Raw genomic sequence first — 17,241 nt, forward strand, 5'->3', positions numbered from 1 at the left:
GCTCGTATAGACTAGGCCGGTGAAAAGGCTAGGGTTGACTAAAGAAAACAGTCATGGGTGTAGGTAGACTTTTGGTGTGTGTGCTTTCAACCCTGGAGAAAGCAAACTCCACGCAAAAAAAGTATTAAAAGGACCTCAATTCCTCTGCGACTCTTGGGAACAATCGCTCAAGCCATCATCGATCTTCACACACAACATCAAAAGGTGGACCGACTGATACATTAAAAAGTTACTGTCGTCGTCGTCCAAGATGTCGACCCATGAGAAGACCATCGATCAACATGCCCTCGAACATGTCAACACTCTTGACAAGAAGGATGTAAGTCCAATTGTCCCAATCGGTATCAAGGATACCGCCTGCCCTTCGACATCTCCCGGTCTCGCTTCTTGCTTGACACAACGAGACCAGGATGATGACTGACTGACGCACTGCCCGCAGGTCGTCGAGGTCAAACAAGTCAGCGGCAGCGAGGCCTACAATGAAGCTTTGATCCAAGAGCCCGTCTCTTGGAGGGACCGCCGCATGTTGCTGTTGTTCGTCGTCTTGTTGCCGGGGTTCTTCTGCCAGACCATGAACGGTTACGACACCATGCTCTTTGGCGGCCTGCTCAACAACAAGGAATACTTTCTCAAACACTTCCACGGCGAGAACAAGGGCATCTGGGCGGGGCTGATCACGTCCATGTACCAGATCGGCGGCGTCTGCGCCTTGCCCTTTGTCGGCCCCTGCATCGACCAGTGGGGCCGTCGCCCGGGCATGTTCATCGGCTCCTTTTTGATCATCGTCGGCACCGTCGTCCAGGGCCTCACGTCCGCCAACGCCTCCGAGGGTCAGATGATGGGCGGTCGGTTCGTCCTCGGGTTCGGCGTCTCCATCGCCGCCGCCGCGGGGCCCATCTGGATCGTCGAGACGGCCCACCCCAAGTACCGGTCCGTCGTGACGGGCCTCTGCAACACCACCTGGCTCGCGGGGTCCATCTTGTCGTCGGGCATCACCCGTGGAGGCCTGGACATCGACAACAACAACTCCTGGTTGATCCCCATCTGGTTCCAGATGGTCTTCCCCGGGTTGATCTGCATCTTTGCTTTTCTCATCCCGGAATCTCCGCGGTGGCTCTACGCCCAGGGCAGGCGCGAGGCCGCCGTCGGTCTGCTCACCAAATGGCACGGCGACGGGGACCGGGAGTCCGCCTGGGTCAAGCTCCAGCTCGCCGAGTACGAAGAGTACCTCGAACTCGATGGATCGGTGAGCAGCAACAGCATGCAAACTTGTTCCCGAAGTACGAGGACCAATCTAATCTGTGACCAAAACTCAACAGGACAAACGATTCTGGGATTACCGTGCTCTCTTCAACAAACGATCCAGCATCATTCGTATCTCCGTGGCATGTTGGTTCTCGGCCTTTACTCAATGTATGTTTTTTTTTGGCCTCATCTCTCAAACACCACTCCCTTGATTCTTACATAAAAGCCCGGGTTTTGGCGGTTTGCTAACTCTACTTCCTCTCTCTGTATCTCTACAGGGTGCGGAAATGGTGTCTTGTCGTACTTTATGGCGGCCGTTCTCGACACCGCGGGCGTCAACAGTTCCATCGGCAAGGCCAACGTCCAACTCGGTTACAGCGTCGAACAATTCGTCTGCGCCGTCATCGGGGCCCATTTCGTCGAGAAGATCGGTCGTCGCAAGATGATGCTGTGCGGCTTCTTTGGCGTGTCCGTCGTTTGGGTATGCATGACAGCGTCGGCCGGTACTCTAGCCAACTCTCTTGTGTCTGGAAGTGTCAATGACAGCGACGCCGTCTTCACCAACAAGAACGCTGGTAATGCGGTGTTGGCGTTCATTTTCGTCTTTGGTGCAGTATACTCGTTCAACATTACTCCATTACAGGTTGGTCATTTTTTCCCTCGTCCGTTTACGTTTTATCCGCCCCATGTTCAAGAATTGACCGGCCACTTTTGTTTTCTGGGTCGGAAATGTTCCTATGAGATGTTTTGATACTAACTTGATTTTTTTTTAAACAAAAAAACACAGGCTCTGTACCCAGTCGAATGTATCTCATTCGAGATCCGAGCCAAAGGAATGGCATTCCAATCATTCTTCGTCAACGCCGCCGGTCTCTTGAACCAATTCGCCTGGCCCATCGCCATCAAAAAGATTCAATGGAAGACGTACATCATCTTTGTGGCGTGGACTTTTAGTCACGGTGTTTTGGCCTATTTTTTCTTCCCCGAAACCAGAAAGAGAACGGTAAAGTTTCTTCCTCTCTCTCCTATCTTTCCCGTTCCTACTCACTCCCTCCCCTCTCTATCCTTTTCCGCTTTTCCAGCTTCAAAAATCCACACACACGTACACACACACAAAGACTGACCGTGACTTGATTCGTGTGTTGAATAGCTCGAGGAACTTGACAAAATCTTCGAGGCCAAAAATCCCGTCAAGTATTCCGTCCAACAACATACCTTGGCCATCACCGAGGACAAGACCGTGGTCGCCCTAGACAAGGAAAAGGGTCAAGTTTGAGGTTTGCTGCGAAACAACTTGAGCTCGAACTCGAGATGAACGAGAGGGCGCCCAAGGTTGTGGAGGGGACGAAACAGTGTGTTGTCCAAAGGGTACAGTTGGAACAATCATGACAAAGGTAAAAGGGGGGAGTCGGAATGGGGGGGAAAATGTCGCAGTACGTATCTCGGGTAGTACGGGCACGGGGCCCACGGAAGTACATGAATCATAACAACACACACCGGCGGTATCTGAGAGGAGCGTCCCGCAAAAGAAAGAGTAACGGGGAAAGAAAAAAGGCAAATCACCTTGTTGGGTAAAATCAGACCGCAGAGGTTTCTCGTCGAGACCGTGGATTCGTTGGGTGTGTATATATATATCTATACATGCAGTGTAATCATGTCAAACAAGACCCTCTTGAACAGATTGAGAGGTCCGGTTTTTGAAAACCAAAAAACCAAAACCCCCGATCCCTCTGATCGCTTTTGTTACAAAGTGGCGAGTACCTGAACCTCGCCCGTACCTTGAGAGCAAACACATGGTCGGACAACTCCTGTGACAAGTCTTGACGGCCAAATCAAAATTATGTGTCTTTTACAGGGTAACGTCATCACAATCATACCTTTGTATGAGAGGGCCGAATGAACAACGACATGTCTGAACGGGAAACAATCTTGAACGGAGAAACAGTCAAGTTGGAAGACTTGTACAATGGAAGTCTTATCTTCCAGTACCAACACCTCTTCAGAATATCTTTGTTAACAAGCAATCAACCGAAAGCAAAGAAAGAGGAAAGTTTATCGCCATGTAATAATATTCAATGAGATTGCATCTCTGCAATCAAACTATACAAAGTATCTTTACATGGCCAACTTATTAACCCTAACCAAGGGCTTTTCTCTTCTCCTCTTCGGGAAGGGGTGTCGTACTCAAAAAAAGGCATTCCAAGATTCAATGCTTTGAGTAGAACTTTGTATCCGTGTACCTCGCGTTTCCCCCTCACCATATCGCTTTGCTTTGCTTTCGACAAAGGGACAAAATACTGTAGTAGAATACAGGAGAAATTCATACAAGTGGCGGGTATCATGTGGGTGGTGGTGGTGTCGGTGGTTGGTTGTTGTGGATGTTAGGTAGAGGACAGGGACCAGTTTGTTTTTGTTCCCGCCCAATAGAGATTATGATACTTCAAAAAAACGCCGCCAGTCAAGGTAAAGTAAAATCGTGTTCTTCGCGTCAAGAAACATAAGCACCTTTCGTTTCATGTGCTCCGACCGAGGAAACGCCTGCGCTGTGCCCGGATACAAAGATATAGGCGGAAATAACGTGTCCAAACTAAAGAGAACCTCCCATATCGTGATCATTAAATTTCTGAAACAAGGGCAAATCGGTCCAGCTTGATTGTTGTGGCATTACAAGCCTTGGGAATTTTGATAATAAGGATCGAAACTTTCTGCAGCCTGTGCAAGAGTGTCCAAGTCGGAAAATCCTCGTATGAGAGTGGGGGGCATGAGGCCATTCGCAACCATTCCATTGCCAATAGGTCCCTTCAAAGGGAATGGCTGTTGAAGGAGGGGACCTCCCAGAAGAGAATCATCGGCCAGTGGAGGATACAGTGAGTTGGGCGAAACACTCTCGGGGATAGAGTGGATAGGCATGAGCATTTGAGGGGGCTCAGGATAGAAAGAGGATTCCTCGTTAGTCAGGACAGGCGTCTCAACAGCGGTAGGTGCCAGAGACGTGCCGTCAGACAGGGGAGAATGAATCAGGCTTGATCGACGACTAGCCTCAGAGTTCAAGCTGTCATGTTTCTTGATCTGTTTGGCTTTCAGTGCATCCTTGGTAATGGCAGCTTTGCTTCTCCGGTTGGAATCGTCACTGTTACTCCCTGACTGCGAGCCCTTGTGGGTACGTTCATGTTGCTTCATGTTATCCTTGCGTGTAAAGGCCTTGTTGCAGATTGGGCAATGCACCCCCTTCTCTCCAGTGTGTTTCTTTCCATGGCGAGCAGCGTGGCCTGAAGTGGTGAAGGTGGCCTGGCAGTTGTGCGACTGGGCGTAAGGACAAGGATACTTGTTCTTTTTCGCCGGAGCAGCCGCGCTCGTGGTAGGTGAGGTGGAAGACTGGGTAGAGGATGTCGGTGCAGAGGTGGAGGGTGGTGGGAGGGCAGTTGAGATGGGAGAATGTACCGCAAGAGGCTGAAGACTAGGGTGTAAAGGAGCCGGAACGAGGGGATACTGAGGAGCCATGATCGGCGGAATAGCAGCTGGCTTGCCAGGATACTGAGGATCGGCCATATTGGGATTGATCATCAGTTGTTGTTCCAGAAATGGGGTAATGGTTGACGGGGATGGGAGGTACCCCGTCAGGTCTTGGCGCATCATCGGGTCATATGGAAGCAGCGTGTTATCTACATAGTTGTACGCCGGCGTGATCGGGGAGGGAGATGAGTCCATGCTCGATCCCGACTCGGAGGAGGATTGGCGCGAGAGAGGAGGCGTGGAGGCGGTGGAAGAAAAGGAAGAGGTGCGGTAGTAGCCCGCGTGGCGAACGAGGTGAGGTCGTTCAAGCCGTGGTCGTGGAGAGACAGAGGGAGAGGTCTTTTCTGAAGGAGACGATTCGTGGTGACGAATGACAAACGAGGGGCAGTCGTTATCGTTTAAGATCGAGAAGATACGTGCTCCTCTAGGTTGCGTCTGAACTTCCATTGTTGGACGCAACTTTCCTGCGCCCAGCGGACAGGCCGCTGGTCCCAAAATGACAGGATGAATGTGACTGTGCGAGAGACGATTAGGACATGACCAGGAGAATGGGTTTATGACTTGATGGAATACATACGCCTAAAAGGCGGCCCTTGTAGATGTCGATTTGCAAGGTTCAGAGGGGCCTTGGAGGTGTGGTGGGAATGATATGACGGACGCCTTCCTCTGTCGTGGGCAGAGGAGGATAGTTCCAACGTGCTCGGTGCGAAGCGATTGAATAAGAATGCAATGCAAGTCTTACTGCGGGAGAGATTGGTGGTCTGATACAACTGGGTCGGGTAGAGGCTGCGGTGGTGACGTCCCGTCGAGTGCGATCAGCAGTCAGGAAAAGGGTATCGACTGACTAGGGAGGTCGCAATTGGCAACAAGGGTTTATGTGGTGTAAATGTAGAGAGAGGGTAACAGTCTAGCAAAGACTGGTGATGAGGAATCGCAGAGGTGGTTGGAAGAGAGAAAAAGGGTCTGAAGGGAACGGCCGGGCGAGAGAGAGCGATGTTTTGAGGGAAAATGCGGTGCGTGTCGAGGATCGATGGGATCGGGGGATCGAGAAGATGGAAATGTTCAAAATGGCATTCGACAGGAATTGGCGCGTGCGGCGACCGGGGGGAGCTTGAGAAAGATGGAACCAAGATGGAGAAAGCTGCCAGGAAAGTTCTCGTGGGAAGACGCAACTTGGAGTCAGCGGCGGCGGGAAGGACAATAGACCATGGATTAGCAGGGCAGCTGAATGGTCAGAGGCACGGAATGGACACATTAGGCCTGTCAGGGAAGATTACCAAGGCGCCATTCATCGCCGATGCGCAGAGATCGAGATACCTCGTACACCATGTACCAGAAGAAGGGTTTTCCTCAGCCACACGTTGTACCTGTGACGGGAAGAATAGGACCCTGCAGCAATACATACCACTACAATGGCATGGTGCTCGATATCTTTGGTACTGTCCGGAGTACTATAGTAGTCTGACTACCTTCGACATCATGTGCATCCAACACCACGAGGCTGGACATACACCAGGGACTTTCTCGTGCTCGTACCAAAACAGTCGAGACATGACTAGGAAAAAAACGAGATGACTAAGGGCAGCGATCTACAGAAAAACCGGATGTGAAGGGATACGTCGGTGGTATCAGCGGCATCAGCATTGGAAAAACTGGTCTTAGGTACAAGGCTGGATCGACCGATACACGAACAGATCACGATCCAGAAGCAAACAGAAGGGGGCTTGATGGGTACGAGCTACGGTAGAGACAGCTGTAGGGGATCCATGCCCCTAGTGGGCGGTAATGACAGCTGCGTGAGGGTGGGTTGTGGCTAGGTAAGATAGAGGTACCTAGGTACTCCGTACTTGGAGGCGTACATTTGAATATTCGGTCCCTGGATATGCCCTGTATAGACAGAGAGAATAAACATTACGACCAAGATATCTTTTATTCCTCATGATCGCCTCGAGTCTACTGTAAGTTATTCGTGCTACTGAGGCTCAAGTACGCCGATCAAAGGTACAGAGTACTTGTCTACTTGAGTACCTTCTTGTCTGGCACTATTTTCCGAGCATCCACTCTTCCATGACACAAGCCACTCACAAGCCTCCAACGTCACAGGGTTCATGACATCACGGCGACACAAGGTTCCCTGAAAAGTACCGATGCAGGCCAATTCTCGATCCCCGCCAGAAGTCGATCCTCAGACACGGCTTGCGGCCTCAGCCAGCTGCCTACCACAAATCGTACCCAATGAGTTTGTACAGTTAAACTCACCTGGGGAGCATTGTCCACCTGTTGTACTGTTTTGAGGTGTTTGTTACCCCTGAAGGAAGTCAACAACGCCCGTCTTCTACTGTACTCACACCGCCCAGGCAGGGCTTCCCAATACAGTACTCGTCCCCTCCATTATCACAACCGCCTGATGAATCCGTGCGCTAGTCTGAACCTACCTCAAACTCTACGTGTCGGGCGCAACATCCTGCCCTATGCCTGGGCCGTAATATCCCAGTAAGGTTGGATGGCCAGATAACAGCCTTCCGCCTTTGAGCAATAGTGTCAGGCAATCGTGGACTGATGCTTATAAGAGGTCAATAATAAATCTACAGTATGGATGGCGTGCTCCCAACGTGGCATGTTTGAAATATGGTTTACCATCTTTTCGTCGTTGTGATTTTTCTCGGTTTCGGGTACAATACGAGCGAACTCGGTGCTGTACCTGGACTCAGGGATCTATGACCATCATCTCTTCGGCACTCGCCTTTAGTTCGATTTGTCGCAAAGCTGGAATTGTCGCTCTGCACCCCAGTCCTCCGCCCCCTGCGCTCCATGACAATCCATCTCATTGTGGTCGATTGTGTTTTACAAAGTTCGAGAACATTTCCATCTCATGGTACATTATTCTAACCCTGTGAACAAGGTCCTGGACAATTGTTGTCCTTAATTTCTTCCACGTGCTGTACTTGACGATCCCATGGCAATCAGGGTCCATTTCCCAGCACCGGTGAGCTGGTAAACCCGGTCCCGGCACTTGTCACGTAAGGGGCGTGAAATTTGATGCAGGGCTGTTTAGTGAGGCTGCTGTTCCTCCTGACATGCCCACCAGCCGGAAGAGTACAGATAGTGAACCCTGCCCCGACCTGTCAAGTTGATTTCCTGGTGGGCATCACAAAACAAAACGTGCCCTGCCAAGAATGCCCGGTAGCCCCGAGTCTGAGACCAGTAAAGTTGCTATTGTCCATTGAGGCTCTCGAGTGCTACAAACAAGGCAAAGTACCACAGCGATCAAGAAGGTATATAGTATTATCAGCACAAGAGATCTTTTCTGACTGCTAGATATCTACTCGTTAGGCGTCATCAAGGCACTATTTATTCTTTTTTTCGTTCCTACTTGATCACTCCATGATCTTGGTTTGCTGTACTTTGGCACGATGTCTACCCCGTGTACCAGAGCAGCACCTGGAGTCGTTGAGTGGTGAGCTATATATTATTTTGTGCTCAATGTTTCTGAAAGAGATACAAGGCTGACCGGTCAAAGTACGAGGACGAGTAGCCTCTGTGTCCCGTTGCCTCGTCCACTACATGAAAGAAAGAACCAGGGTTCTCTGCCAACCAGCGAATGACGACTTACTGTATTCTGTACATCATTGGGCAAACAAGTGCCAGTCAGCTGCTCTCATCCTTCGTCTCTCCTGTGACGTGGCAGTGAACAAGCGGTAGACGATGTGATCCCCTTCCTGCACTGGTTCTTTGCCTGGTTACGGAGTAGACCAGTTGGTATCCATATTCCGAACGACATAGCCACACACTTCTGGCCTGGACGACACCCTGGCGCTGGTACTTTCTGGTGATACTCCGTATCGCTTCTTGCCATCGGTCACCGCTGCAGCCTCTGTCTGGATTCTGAACTCGGAGGACCTTTGGGCTTACACTTTGATCACTGTCACTGTCATTTTCACTCTGTTCGCTTACAAGTCCACACCTTTTCTATGACACGGCGACTTATCTGCACTTCGCCACGAGCCTTGCCCTTGTCCCTAGCCTAACCCTTGCCTCTCGGGCGCTTTGCTGCCTGAAGACCAGCCCTAGTTCTCCTCCTTGCAGAGGCGCCGGCCATTACGTAGCCAGTCCAGTGGGCAAAGTCGCGCCCCAGTTGCCTTGTTTTGGGTGCCCCTCATGATTCAATTCTCACCACTTTTACCAGCCACCACGAATTCCCTTCAGTCAAAGGGACAAATACACACATCAATTTGGCCTCATCATTCTGCGCCCACTTTCGCTGCCTTACCATCACAATTTTGCCAAGCTTGTCCAAGAGTTCATTGCCTACTCCATACTGCGTACTACTGTATTGTCTTCATTAACGCTCCCTCTCGCAATTCACGCCTGAATCAATCCTTCTGTTATCAACAGTTGAATTGGTCTGACCGCGGTTGAAGCATCGCAACGACCCGTCCCTCTGCCGTGGTTCCGGTTTTCCGCTGGGCCACAAACACCTTATAAGTTTGCTTGGACCATCCCTCCTCAACCCCGCAATCTATATCGACCATGTCATATTACGGCGGCGACGACAGACCGAGGCGAGCGAAGAGCACCCGAGAGCGATCCAGGAGAGACGATTATGATGGCGGCACCTCTTACGACGAAAACGTGAGAGATACCCGTATCGTCAGACGCCGAGACGACAGTGTTTCGTCCGTCGAAGAAGTCTCTCGAGGAGACTTCGAACCCGGCGGCGCCTATTATCGCGAGACCACTGTGCGCAAGAGTGGCCACCGTCCAGTGCGCACCAAATCAGACGACGACCGCTGGTACGACGATCGCTATTATGATGATTCCACTTATGTCTCACGTCGCAAACGGGATGATGAATACACTGTCTCTGGTGGCCGCAGTCGCCGGGGCCGAGATTATGATGACAGACGTGAGTCCCTTGTCGTTCCTACCCACGTGTCACTATACTAACATACTCTCCCAGATCGCTCTCGACGTCGTGATGACTCCTACGACTCCTACTCTTCGCGCAGTCGTACTCCAGAGAAGAAGAAAGAGCGCAGAAAGTCTACAACCGAAGAGGTGCTAGGCTCTCTCGGCCTTGGTGGTCTTGCAGGAGCGGTCCTTGGCAAGAGTCGTGACCGATCGCGAGATAGCGATCGCAGTCGCCATCGAAGTCGAAGCAGAGCAGGAGGACGTCGACGTTCATCATCAGAGACATCCAGACATCGAAGTAAGAGTCGCGGCAAAGGCACCAAGAATGAACAATATTCTCAGGCCATCAAAGCTGCTGTCCTCGCCGGTGCCAGTGAGGCCTTCCGTTCTCGCAAAGAACCAGGAGGCTGGGGTGGCAACAAGGGCAAACGAGTCTTGACTGCCGCACTCGCTGCTGGAGGTGTCGACGGCTTGATCTCCAATAAAGACGACCCTCATCACCACAACAAGCGCGACATCGTGGGATCCGCCATCGCTGGTCTTGCCACCAACCGCATCATCAACGGTTCCCGTTCAAAGTCTCGTGGCAGAGGCGGCAGTCCTGACTCTCGTGGACGAAGCCAATCCCGCGGCGGATTTGGAGATCTAGCCGCCGGGGGCGTCGTTGCGGCCACCGCGAAAAAGGTCTATGATTCCGTGCGATCTCGTTCCCGGGGTCGGGCTCGCTCTCGAGACTCGTCTTACGACAGCCGCTACGACAGTCCTCCGCGCCAGAAGAGGAGTCGCAGCGTCTCTCGGGTGGCCGCCAAAGGACTTGCAGCCCTCGGTCTGAAGGACGCCGCCGATAAAGTCGACCCTGAACGACGCTCTTCCTCGCGACATTACGATGACTACTATGATGATGGACGGTCGAGTCGAAATGGAGGATATTATAATGATTCCAGAGATGTAGGTACCATTCAACCCCAACAAGATTACCCACGTGACGGTTTCCGTTCCATGAGTCTGCCCCGAGGGCATCCTCCTGGTTATGAGCTGGATTACGGACCGCGTCACACCGGTGATCCAGACACAGACTCCGATTCTGACCTCGGCTCCAGTTCCGACGATGAGAAAAAGGTGAAAAAGGGCAAGAAGAAGATGTTGCTCACAGGAGGCCTGGCCACCGTGGCGACCATCCATGCGGCCCACAACGTCTACCAGAGTATGGAGAAGAGAGAGGCGCGGCGGAGGGCGTTGAGAGAAGGAGACATCAGCAAGGCAGAGGCGAGGAGCGAGAAGAACAAGGCAAGACTTCAAGACGCCGCCAGCATCGGCATCGCGGCGTTGGGTCTGAAGGGCGCATACAGCGAGTGGAAGGAGACGCAAGAGTTCAATCGTGAGAGGAGAGAGGAAAAGGAGAAGCTGGAACGGCACGCCAGGAAACGAGAGGCAAGGAGACGGAAGATGAGTATGCTCGCGACCAACGATTATGTCAACAGCAACTTCACGGGGAGCATGCCGAATCTCAACACGTACGGTCAGGAGGTGTACCATCCGCACGGTGCCCCTCCCCCTTTCGCATCAGCATCCGAAGTCCACTATGCAGATGACAATCCGTACGGAGCCATATCGCAGACGGCAGCACATTATGCGCCTCCTTCGGCGCCGCAGCCGACGCCACCGCCTCCTCCGCCGGGTGGTCCTGCGCCTTCAACAGGCTTCCCTCCTCCGCCAATAGGTGTACCTCCTCCAGCAGCAGGTGGGCACTATCCAACATATTGACGGAGCGACATGACTTTTTACGACATTCGCAACTCTGTCTTGACGACATGAAACTCTTTTTTTTCTCGGCGAAACGGGCTTACGATTTCCTTCTGCCATGAACACAAGATACTGCCATCCGAGCAAGAAAGCGAGACGCTGTTGATGACACCTTGCATACAAAGCATTTCCGGTGCATATTGCAAAGACCTTTTCTTTTCGTTATGTTTTATGTTTGCGAGTTTCCAGCCAAAAGGATGATTATTGGCTACGATGTCATGACTAGATAGCTTTCTCATTTCAGACGCCCGGGTAGTGGCCCTCATGGCAGAGCCTTTCAAATGGCTTGATGATTTTATGACCAAGATAAACAACTCCGTCCACAATTCTTCCTTTCCTTTTCTCTCGAAGAACAGTGCTCGTGACTATGGTGTAAGCTTGGGCGGTAGAGGCTGCGTAGCATCTTGATTTTCCCCTCTTCACGGACTAGCTATCGTAGAAACTAGGTGAGTCAACGTCCTCGGAACTCACTTCATGAAGTCGCTTGGGTAATCCGTACCCTCCTCCAGAGTCCCACATATTTTAGTGACGTCGAGTTCTTCCCCGGGCGTGCCTCATTCTGTGATCATACAGTAAAGGGTCGAAGTTGGGTACCTCGTGCCCTTGACATTGACAACAGAAAAACAGAGCATTTCACAAAGGAAATGAACGCAGAGTATCCGTACGTCAATCGTAAATCGATCGTACATCATCTTCCTGAACTCGCGTTAACCTTTTATCGCCTGCGTGGTCGGTTTGTCAAAGGTTTCGTCAGCCATGTCTTGTGAAGTCTGGTTACGCAAACACAAAAGGGACCTTCCATGTCGATTGAATCAGGTGAGGGGAGAATATTAAAAAAAAGAAGGGGGTCAATTCTATGCTCACCATGAGCTATCCCCCCCTTGAAAATCGAAAGTATCCCGAACTTCGATCCCGATAGCGATTCGTCGACGAGCCGCCGCCGCCGCCGCCGCCGTAGCCTGGCCCAGGCCACGTGGGATCGAGGTAGACGCGCCTCCGAGGTGGACGAGGTTCGTTTTCACCGGGCCTCAAACCACCACTCCGAGGAGTGTAGTACGATGGGCGGCCGGCGGAGAACCTGGTATCGAACGACGTCCGTGCCGGTCTGAATCCATTGCTGTCTGGCCGGTCGTACCATACGTCTGGATGACGACGAGGAGGAGTGTTGTACGGGTCGTCGTCGTCGTCGTCGTGTCTGGGGTCAGGAACGTAGCACCGAACACCAGGTTCAGGGTCAGGCACCCCTGTCCTTCTTGGTAGGGGATCATCATCGAACGGACTGCGTGCACCTGACATGAACGGTCCAGGGTCGGCGTACGTTCGGTGCGTACGTCGTGGCTCGCGCGGTGGGTTTGTATATCTTATACCTTCTGGTGTGGTGTCTCTGCCACCGCCGCCACGTGGAGGACTGCGGGAAACGGGGTACTCCTCGTAAGCCGGTGGTGGAGATGGCGCGGGTGGTGGGATGCCATCCGGTTCTGATCGACGACGACGGCGGCGGCCGTGATGACGATGGGAGTGGCCATGACGTTCAGGAGGAGAGTCATCTCGGTACCGACTATTTCTGGACCGATCAGAGCGGCGGTGGCGGCCACTACCGGAGAACATGTTGAACATGTTCGTATCAAGTTATGTAAAGCTTGAATTATAGATAGAGGGTCTGAATGTCTGTGCTGAGCCTTTGCTAGGTATTCAAAGTCGATGATAAAGCTGATGATATATGCGAAGAGGAACGGAGGCCGAAGATGCATCATGAGGAAGATAAAAAGATCCAAGAGACAAACGCAGCACTTCGAATTCCTTGAATGACTTGCCTTTGGGGTGAGTGTTTTTGTCGTAGTGTTGTCTAGCCACGAGTGATGGGCGTGAGGGACGAGGTTGTGCGACCAGGGCATTCACAATGGATCTTGACATTTAGCAGGTGAATTGAAGCAACAAACGATGAGCATCCGATTGTCCGATATGAAGGCCGCAGGATTTGCGAGTCAAAGGGGATCGACTTGCGAGGCTGAAATATCGAGGTGGTATGCAGCCACCTCCGTACTTGTGCATGACTTCTGTGTGTTGATGTCAATATGGACTCCCCAAGGGGTACAGCGTAAGGCTAAAAGGTACTCGCTTGACATTGTTGCGTTGTCGTTACATTGTAGGGTCGAGGACTGATGGGAATCTCTCTTGTCCGATCTCAGTTACCTGAAATTTAGGTGCAGTGCTCTATTGACAGACTAATGCTTCGAGCTGTCTGTTGAGGTTTCCGATTACTGTTGAGTTCCCGATGAGTATAACTGAGTCCAATTTGATCCACAGGACAGGAAGGGCTGACCCGTGCATGCTAAAGGTGATTGCGTGAGCCCGGGGAGAAGAGACTGAAGGAGATCAGGGAGGACATGAAAGCATGTCCTATTTAACATCACGGGCAGCGGTTCATATAGGAACGTTGAAGCAAAGCAAGGCAAACGACACGAACCGAGGACATTGCAAATGAGACCATTGAACGAATTTGACATCTGAGCCGGGCACTTTGGTATAGGACAGTCTGGAGCAACTCGCAGAAACAACTCGAGTACATCTGAACTCAAATGAGGTGAGTGTTTGTTCAAACGGCAGCCCACAGAAGTATGTATGTCCGCGAGGCGTTGTTTGTGCGACATTCTTGCGTAGAGACTGCCAAATGGGAGAAAGCCGCAGTTGAGGAATCCATCCAGCAAACACGCTGGAACATAACCGCAGTGGTCAAGAGAATGGCTTTGTTTGTCGGTTCTCTGAAACTCATTTATGCTGGTGGACAACCTACAGGTACTCGATTTGACACAATGATGCCCCGTGTTTACCATTGTGATTTGAATGTAGGAAGATAATGTCGGATTGCGGTAGGCGCCAAATTCGACAAGCATGAATTGTGCATAAAGATTCCTTGCCTGTCACGCGATATTCCTCACCTTCACAGAGTCAAGAAGTCCGACATTGCCTAAAGAAAGAAGCAGGGGAGAGATCATCAGACCATGAGTGTCGACAAGGATGACTGATGTGTTTATTGACTGTCTCCCAGTGTGTTGTTACTGAAAAGCGTCCTCTCCGACCAAAAGGGGCTTAGGCGAAATGAGTCTTGCCGTTTTAACCCCAGAAAACCATTTAGGGAATAGCGCGTTGTTCACCGCCTTCAAGGTACATGCTGTAGTATCGCGCCGGTAGATCCTTGGCGTTTTCAGTTTGTTGATTGACCTTCCAGCACCCAAATCTCTCCCCCTGCCTGTCCACAACGACCTTACCATCTCTCACAACCACCCTTCTCTCAGCTTTGGTCTCTATTGAAGCTGTTCTCTATTCTCGAATTTCCATCTTGATATCCTTTTGAGCTCATCTTCTCGCTCACAACCCCCGTCAACATGCGTGAGATTGTGAGTAAACTCCAGACTGCGCTACGCGTCCAACGCCCTGTTTACCCCTTTGACAATGTCCCTGCTTTGACCCCACCATTCCTCTACGCCTCACAGAATCATCAACTAACAGTGTCTATCAATACAGGTTCACTTGCAAACTGGCCAATGTGTATGTATCACCCTCTGCTATCTTTTTGGACGTTTGTAGCTAATCCCTTGGTAGGGCAACCAAATCGGTGCTGCCTTCTGGTGCGAAGTTTCCCCGACGCGATCGAATTCCCCCCTAACACGATAACAGGCAACAAATCTCAGGAGAACATGGTCTTGATGGCGCTGGAGTGTATGTCCATCGAAAGATTCAAAGAGAAAATCCATAATTGACACTTTTCAGCTACAATGGCACCTCCGACCTCCAACTTGAACGTATGAACGTCTACTTCAACGAGGTATTACCCTGAAGAACACGCCGACGAAGCTCAACACTAATTGTTGCCTCAGGCATCCGGAAACAAATATGTTCCACGTGCTGTCCTCGTTGATCTCGAACCCGGTACCATGGATGCAGTCCGCGCTGGTCCATTTGGTCAACTTTTCCGCCCTGACAACTTTGTCTTTGGCCAGAGCGGTGCTGGTAAGCCACGGATTGGGTGCGAAATAAGACTCGGAAAATAACATGTTAATCAGGAAACAACTGGGCGAAGGGCCACTACACCGAAGGTGCTGAACTTGTTGACCAAGTCCTTGATGTTGTTCGACGTGAAGCCGAGAGCTGCGACTGCCTCCAAGGTTTCCAGATCACCCACTCTCTAGGTGGTGGTACCGGTGCCGGTATGGGCACTTTATTGATCTCCAAGATCCGTGAAGAATTCCCAGACCGCATGATGGCTACCTTCTCCGTCGTCCCATCTCCCAAGGTCTCCGACACTGTCGTTGAACCATACAACGCCACTCTCTCAGTCCATCAATTGGTTGAGAACTCCGATGAGACCTTCTGCATTGACAATGAGGTAGGTTCACTATGGACCCCCTTCGTATTTACATCCACTGACCAAAATAGGCTCTGTACGACATTTGCATGCGCACCTTGAAGCTGTCAAACCCTTCGTACGGTGACCTGAACCACCTTGTCTCTGCGGTCATGTCGGGTGTCACCACCTGCCTGCGATTCCCTGGTCAACTCAACTCTGACCTCCGAAAACTCGCTGTCAACATGGTTCCTTTCCCTCGTCTCCACTTCTTCATGGTTGGCTTCGCTCCCTTGACCAGCCGTGGTGCGTACTCGTTCCGCGCCGTCAGTGTGCCGGAGCTTACTCAACAAATGTTCGACCCTAAGAACATGATGGCTGCTTCCGACTTCAGAAATGGCCGCTACCTGACTTGTTCCGCTATTTTCCGTGGCAAGGTCAGCATGAAGGAGGTTGAAGATCAGATGCGCAACGTCCAGAGCAAGAACAACAGCTACTTTGTCGAATGGATCCCCAACAACGTCCAGACCGCTCTCTGCTCAATCCCCCCTCGCGGCCTGAAGATGTCTTCAACCTTCGTTGGTAACTCTACTTCTATTCAGGAGCTGTTCAAGCGTGTCGGTGACCAATTCACTGCCATGTTCCGACGAAAGGCTTTCTTGCATTGGTACACTGGTGAGGGTATGGATGAGATGGAGTTCACCGAGGCTGAATCCAACATGAACGATCTTGTGTCCGAATACCAACAATACCAAGATGCCAGCATCTCCGAGGGTGAGGAAGAATATGGTGAGGAGGAAGCCCCATTGGAAGAGGAGGTGTAAATACACCAAGATGAGTCCCTGAAGGACATGTCTCGTTGAGATGGATGCATTGTGTTGCAGGGTCCCAGGAAGGATACCAATTGGTTTTGTTTAGCCGCAGCATCCCCTTCTTACTTCTCCCGAGTGAAGTACAGTCTAGCAGCAGTTAAAGACAGGGACTATGAACAGGAATGATGTTAGTGTCAAGCAGGCATGGCGCACTTCTCAACTTCTTTAGTCTTGAGCGTCAAATCTTAATGGAATGAAAGAACAATAGCATATTCAGTAACCATTATTTAATAAGTCATGTCTCAATTGCCCGTGATAAAAGCTGGACATGTTGAGTGTTCCATAGAGCGACCTTTCTGACGGTAATGTTGCCGATAAACGTGGAATGTTAACCTGACAGACTCCGTGCAGGGGGGAGACAACACGAATATAAGTACACATATTCCCAGCAAGCCTGCCTGTACATACGTCACAGCCGCAACAATATTTAAAGCCTGGTACTTGGCTGCTTGCAAAACACAAATCTATTTGAACAACCCAACATAGATGCTGTATGTTTCCTTGATTGTATTCGCGACACAGCTTCACCCATAAATCCTACCTTGATCGAAG

At 51.2% G+C, this 17,241-nt stretch overlaps 5 protein-coding genes across 7 annotated transcripts; 3 read left to right on the forward strand and 2 right to left on the reverse strand.

The window, feature by feature from the left end:
* Positions 1 to 250: 250 nt before the first annotated feature.
* On the forward strand, positions 251 to 2,530 carry PV06_09791 (uncharacterized protein; the record flags this gene model as incomplete). The annotated part of the gene is made up of 6 exons (XM_016411264.1): positions 251 to 319; positions 440 to 1,246; positions 1,320 to 1,413; positions 1,524 to 1,888; positions 2,033 to 2,248; positions 2,396 to 2,530. 6 exons carry the CDS (start codon positions 251 to 253, stop codon positions 2,519 to 2,521), a joined length of 1,677 nt encoding a protein of 558 aa, XP_016258018.1. The 3' UTR covers positions 2,522 to 2,530.
* Positions 2,531 to 2,660: 130 nt separating this feature from the next.
* PV06_09792 (uncharacterized protein) lies at positions 2,661 to 5,878 on the reverse strand. Its single transcript, XM_016411265.1, has 2 exons — positions 5,336 to 5,878; positions 2,661 to 5,272 (listed from the first exon to the last, which is right to left on the reverse strand). Exon 2 carries the CDS (start codon positions 5,203 to 5,205, stop codon positions 3,910 to 3,912), a length of 1,296 nt encoding a protein of 431 aa, XP_016258019.1. The 5' UTR covers positions 5,206 to 5,272; positions 5,336 to 5,878; the 3' UTR covers positions 2,661 to 3,909.
* A 1,511-nt stretch (positions 5,879 to 7,389) lies between these two features.
* On the forward strand, positions 7,390 to 11,823 carry PV06_09793. Of its 3 annotated transcripts, XM_016411268.1 has the most exons (5): positions 7,390 to 7,609; positions 7,661 to 8,215; positions 8,279 to 9,664; positions 9,719 to 10,617; positions 10,770 to 11,823. In XM_016411268.1, the coding sequence occupies exons 3-5, from the start codon at positions 9,289 to 9,291 to the stop codon at positions 10,779 to 10,781; spliced, it is 1,287 nt and encodes a 428-aa protein (XP_016258022.1). In that variant the 5' UTR covers positions 7,390 to 7,609; positions 7,661 to 8,215; positions 8,279 to 9,288; the 3' UTR covers positions 10,782 to 11,823. The 3 variants fall into 3 exon arrangements, with proteins under 3 accessions (XP_016258022.1, XP_016258021.1, XP_016258020.1); XM_016411267.1 differs by having other exon boundaries at positions 7,390 to 8,215; XM_016411266.1 differs by having other exon boundaries at positions 9,719 to 11,823.
* Positions 11,824 to 12,342: 519 nt separating this feature from the next.
* PV06_09794 (uncharacterized protein) lies at positions 12,343 to 13,089 on the reverse strand (the record flags this gene model as incomplete). Its single annotated transcript, XM_016411269.1, has 1 exon — positions 12,343 to 13,089. The coding sequence occupies one exon, from the start codon at positions 13,087 to 13,089 to the stop codon at positions 12,343 to 12,345; it is 747 nt and encodes a 248-aa protein (XP_016258023.1).
* Positions 13,090 to 14,704: 1,615 nt separating this feature from the next.
* Positions 14,705 to 16,909, forward strand: PV06_09795 (tubulin beta chain). The gene is made up of 8 exons (XM_016411270.1): positions 14,705 to 14,870; positions 14,998 to 15,021; positions 15,076 to 15,101; positions 15,151 to 15,192; positions 15,244 to 15,298; positions 15,351 to 15,483; positions 15,537 to 15,859; positions 15,910 to 16,909. The coding sequence occupies exons 1-8, from the start codon at positions 14,859 to 14,861 to the stop codon at positions 16,639 to 16,641; spliced, it is 1,347 nt and encodes a 448-aa protein (XP_016258024.1). The 5' UTR covers positions 14,705 to 14,858; the 3' UTR covers positions 16,642 to 16,909.
* Positions 16,910 to 17,241: the final 332 nt, after the last annotated feature.

The sequence above is a fragment of the Exophiala oligosperma genome, assembly GCF_000835515.1.
Source record: "Exophiala oligosperma strain CBS 72588 unplaced genomic scaffold supercont1.11, whole genome shotgun sequence".
NCBI classification, from domain to species: domain Eukaryota; kingdom Fungi; phylum Ascomycota; class Eurotiomycetes; order Chaetothyriales; family Herpotrichiellaceae; genus Exophiala; species Exophiala oligosperma.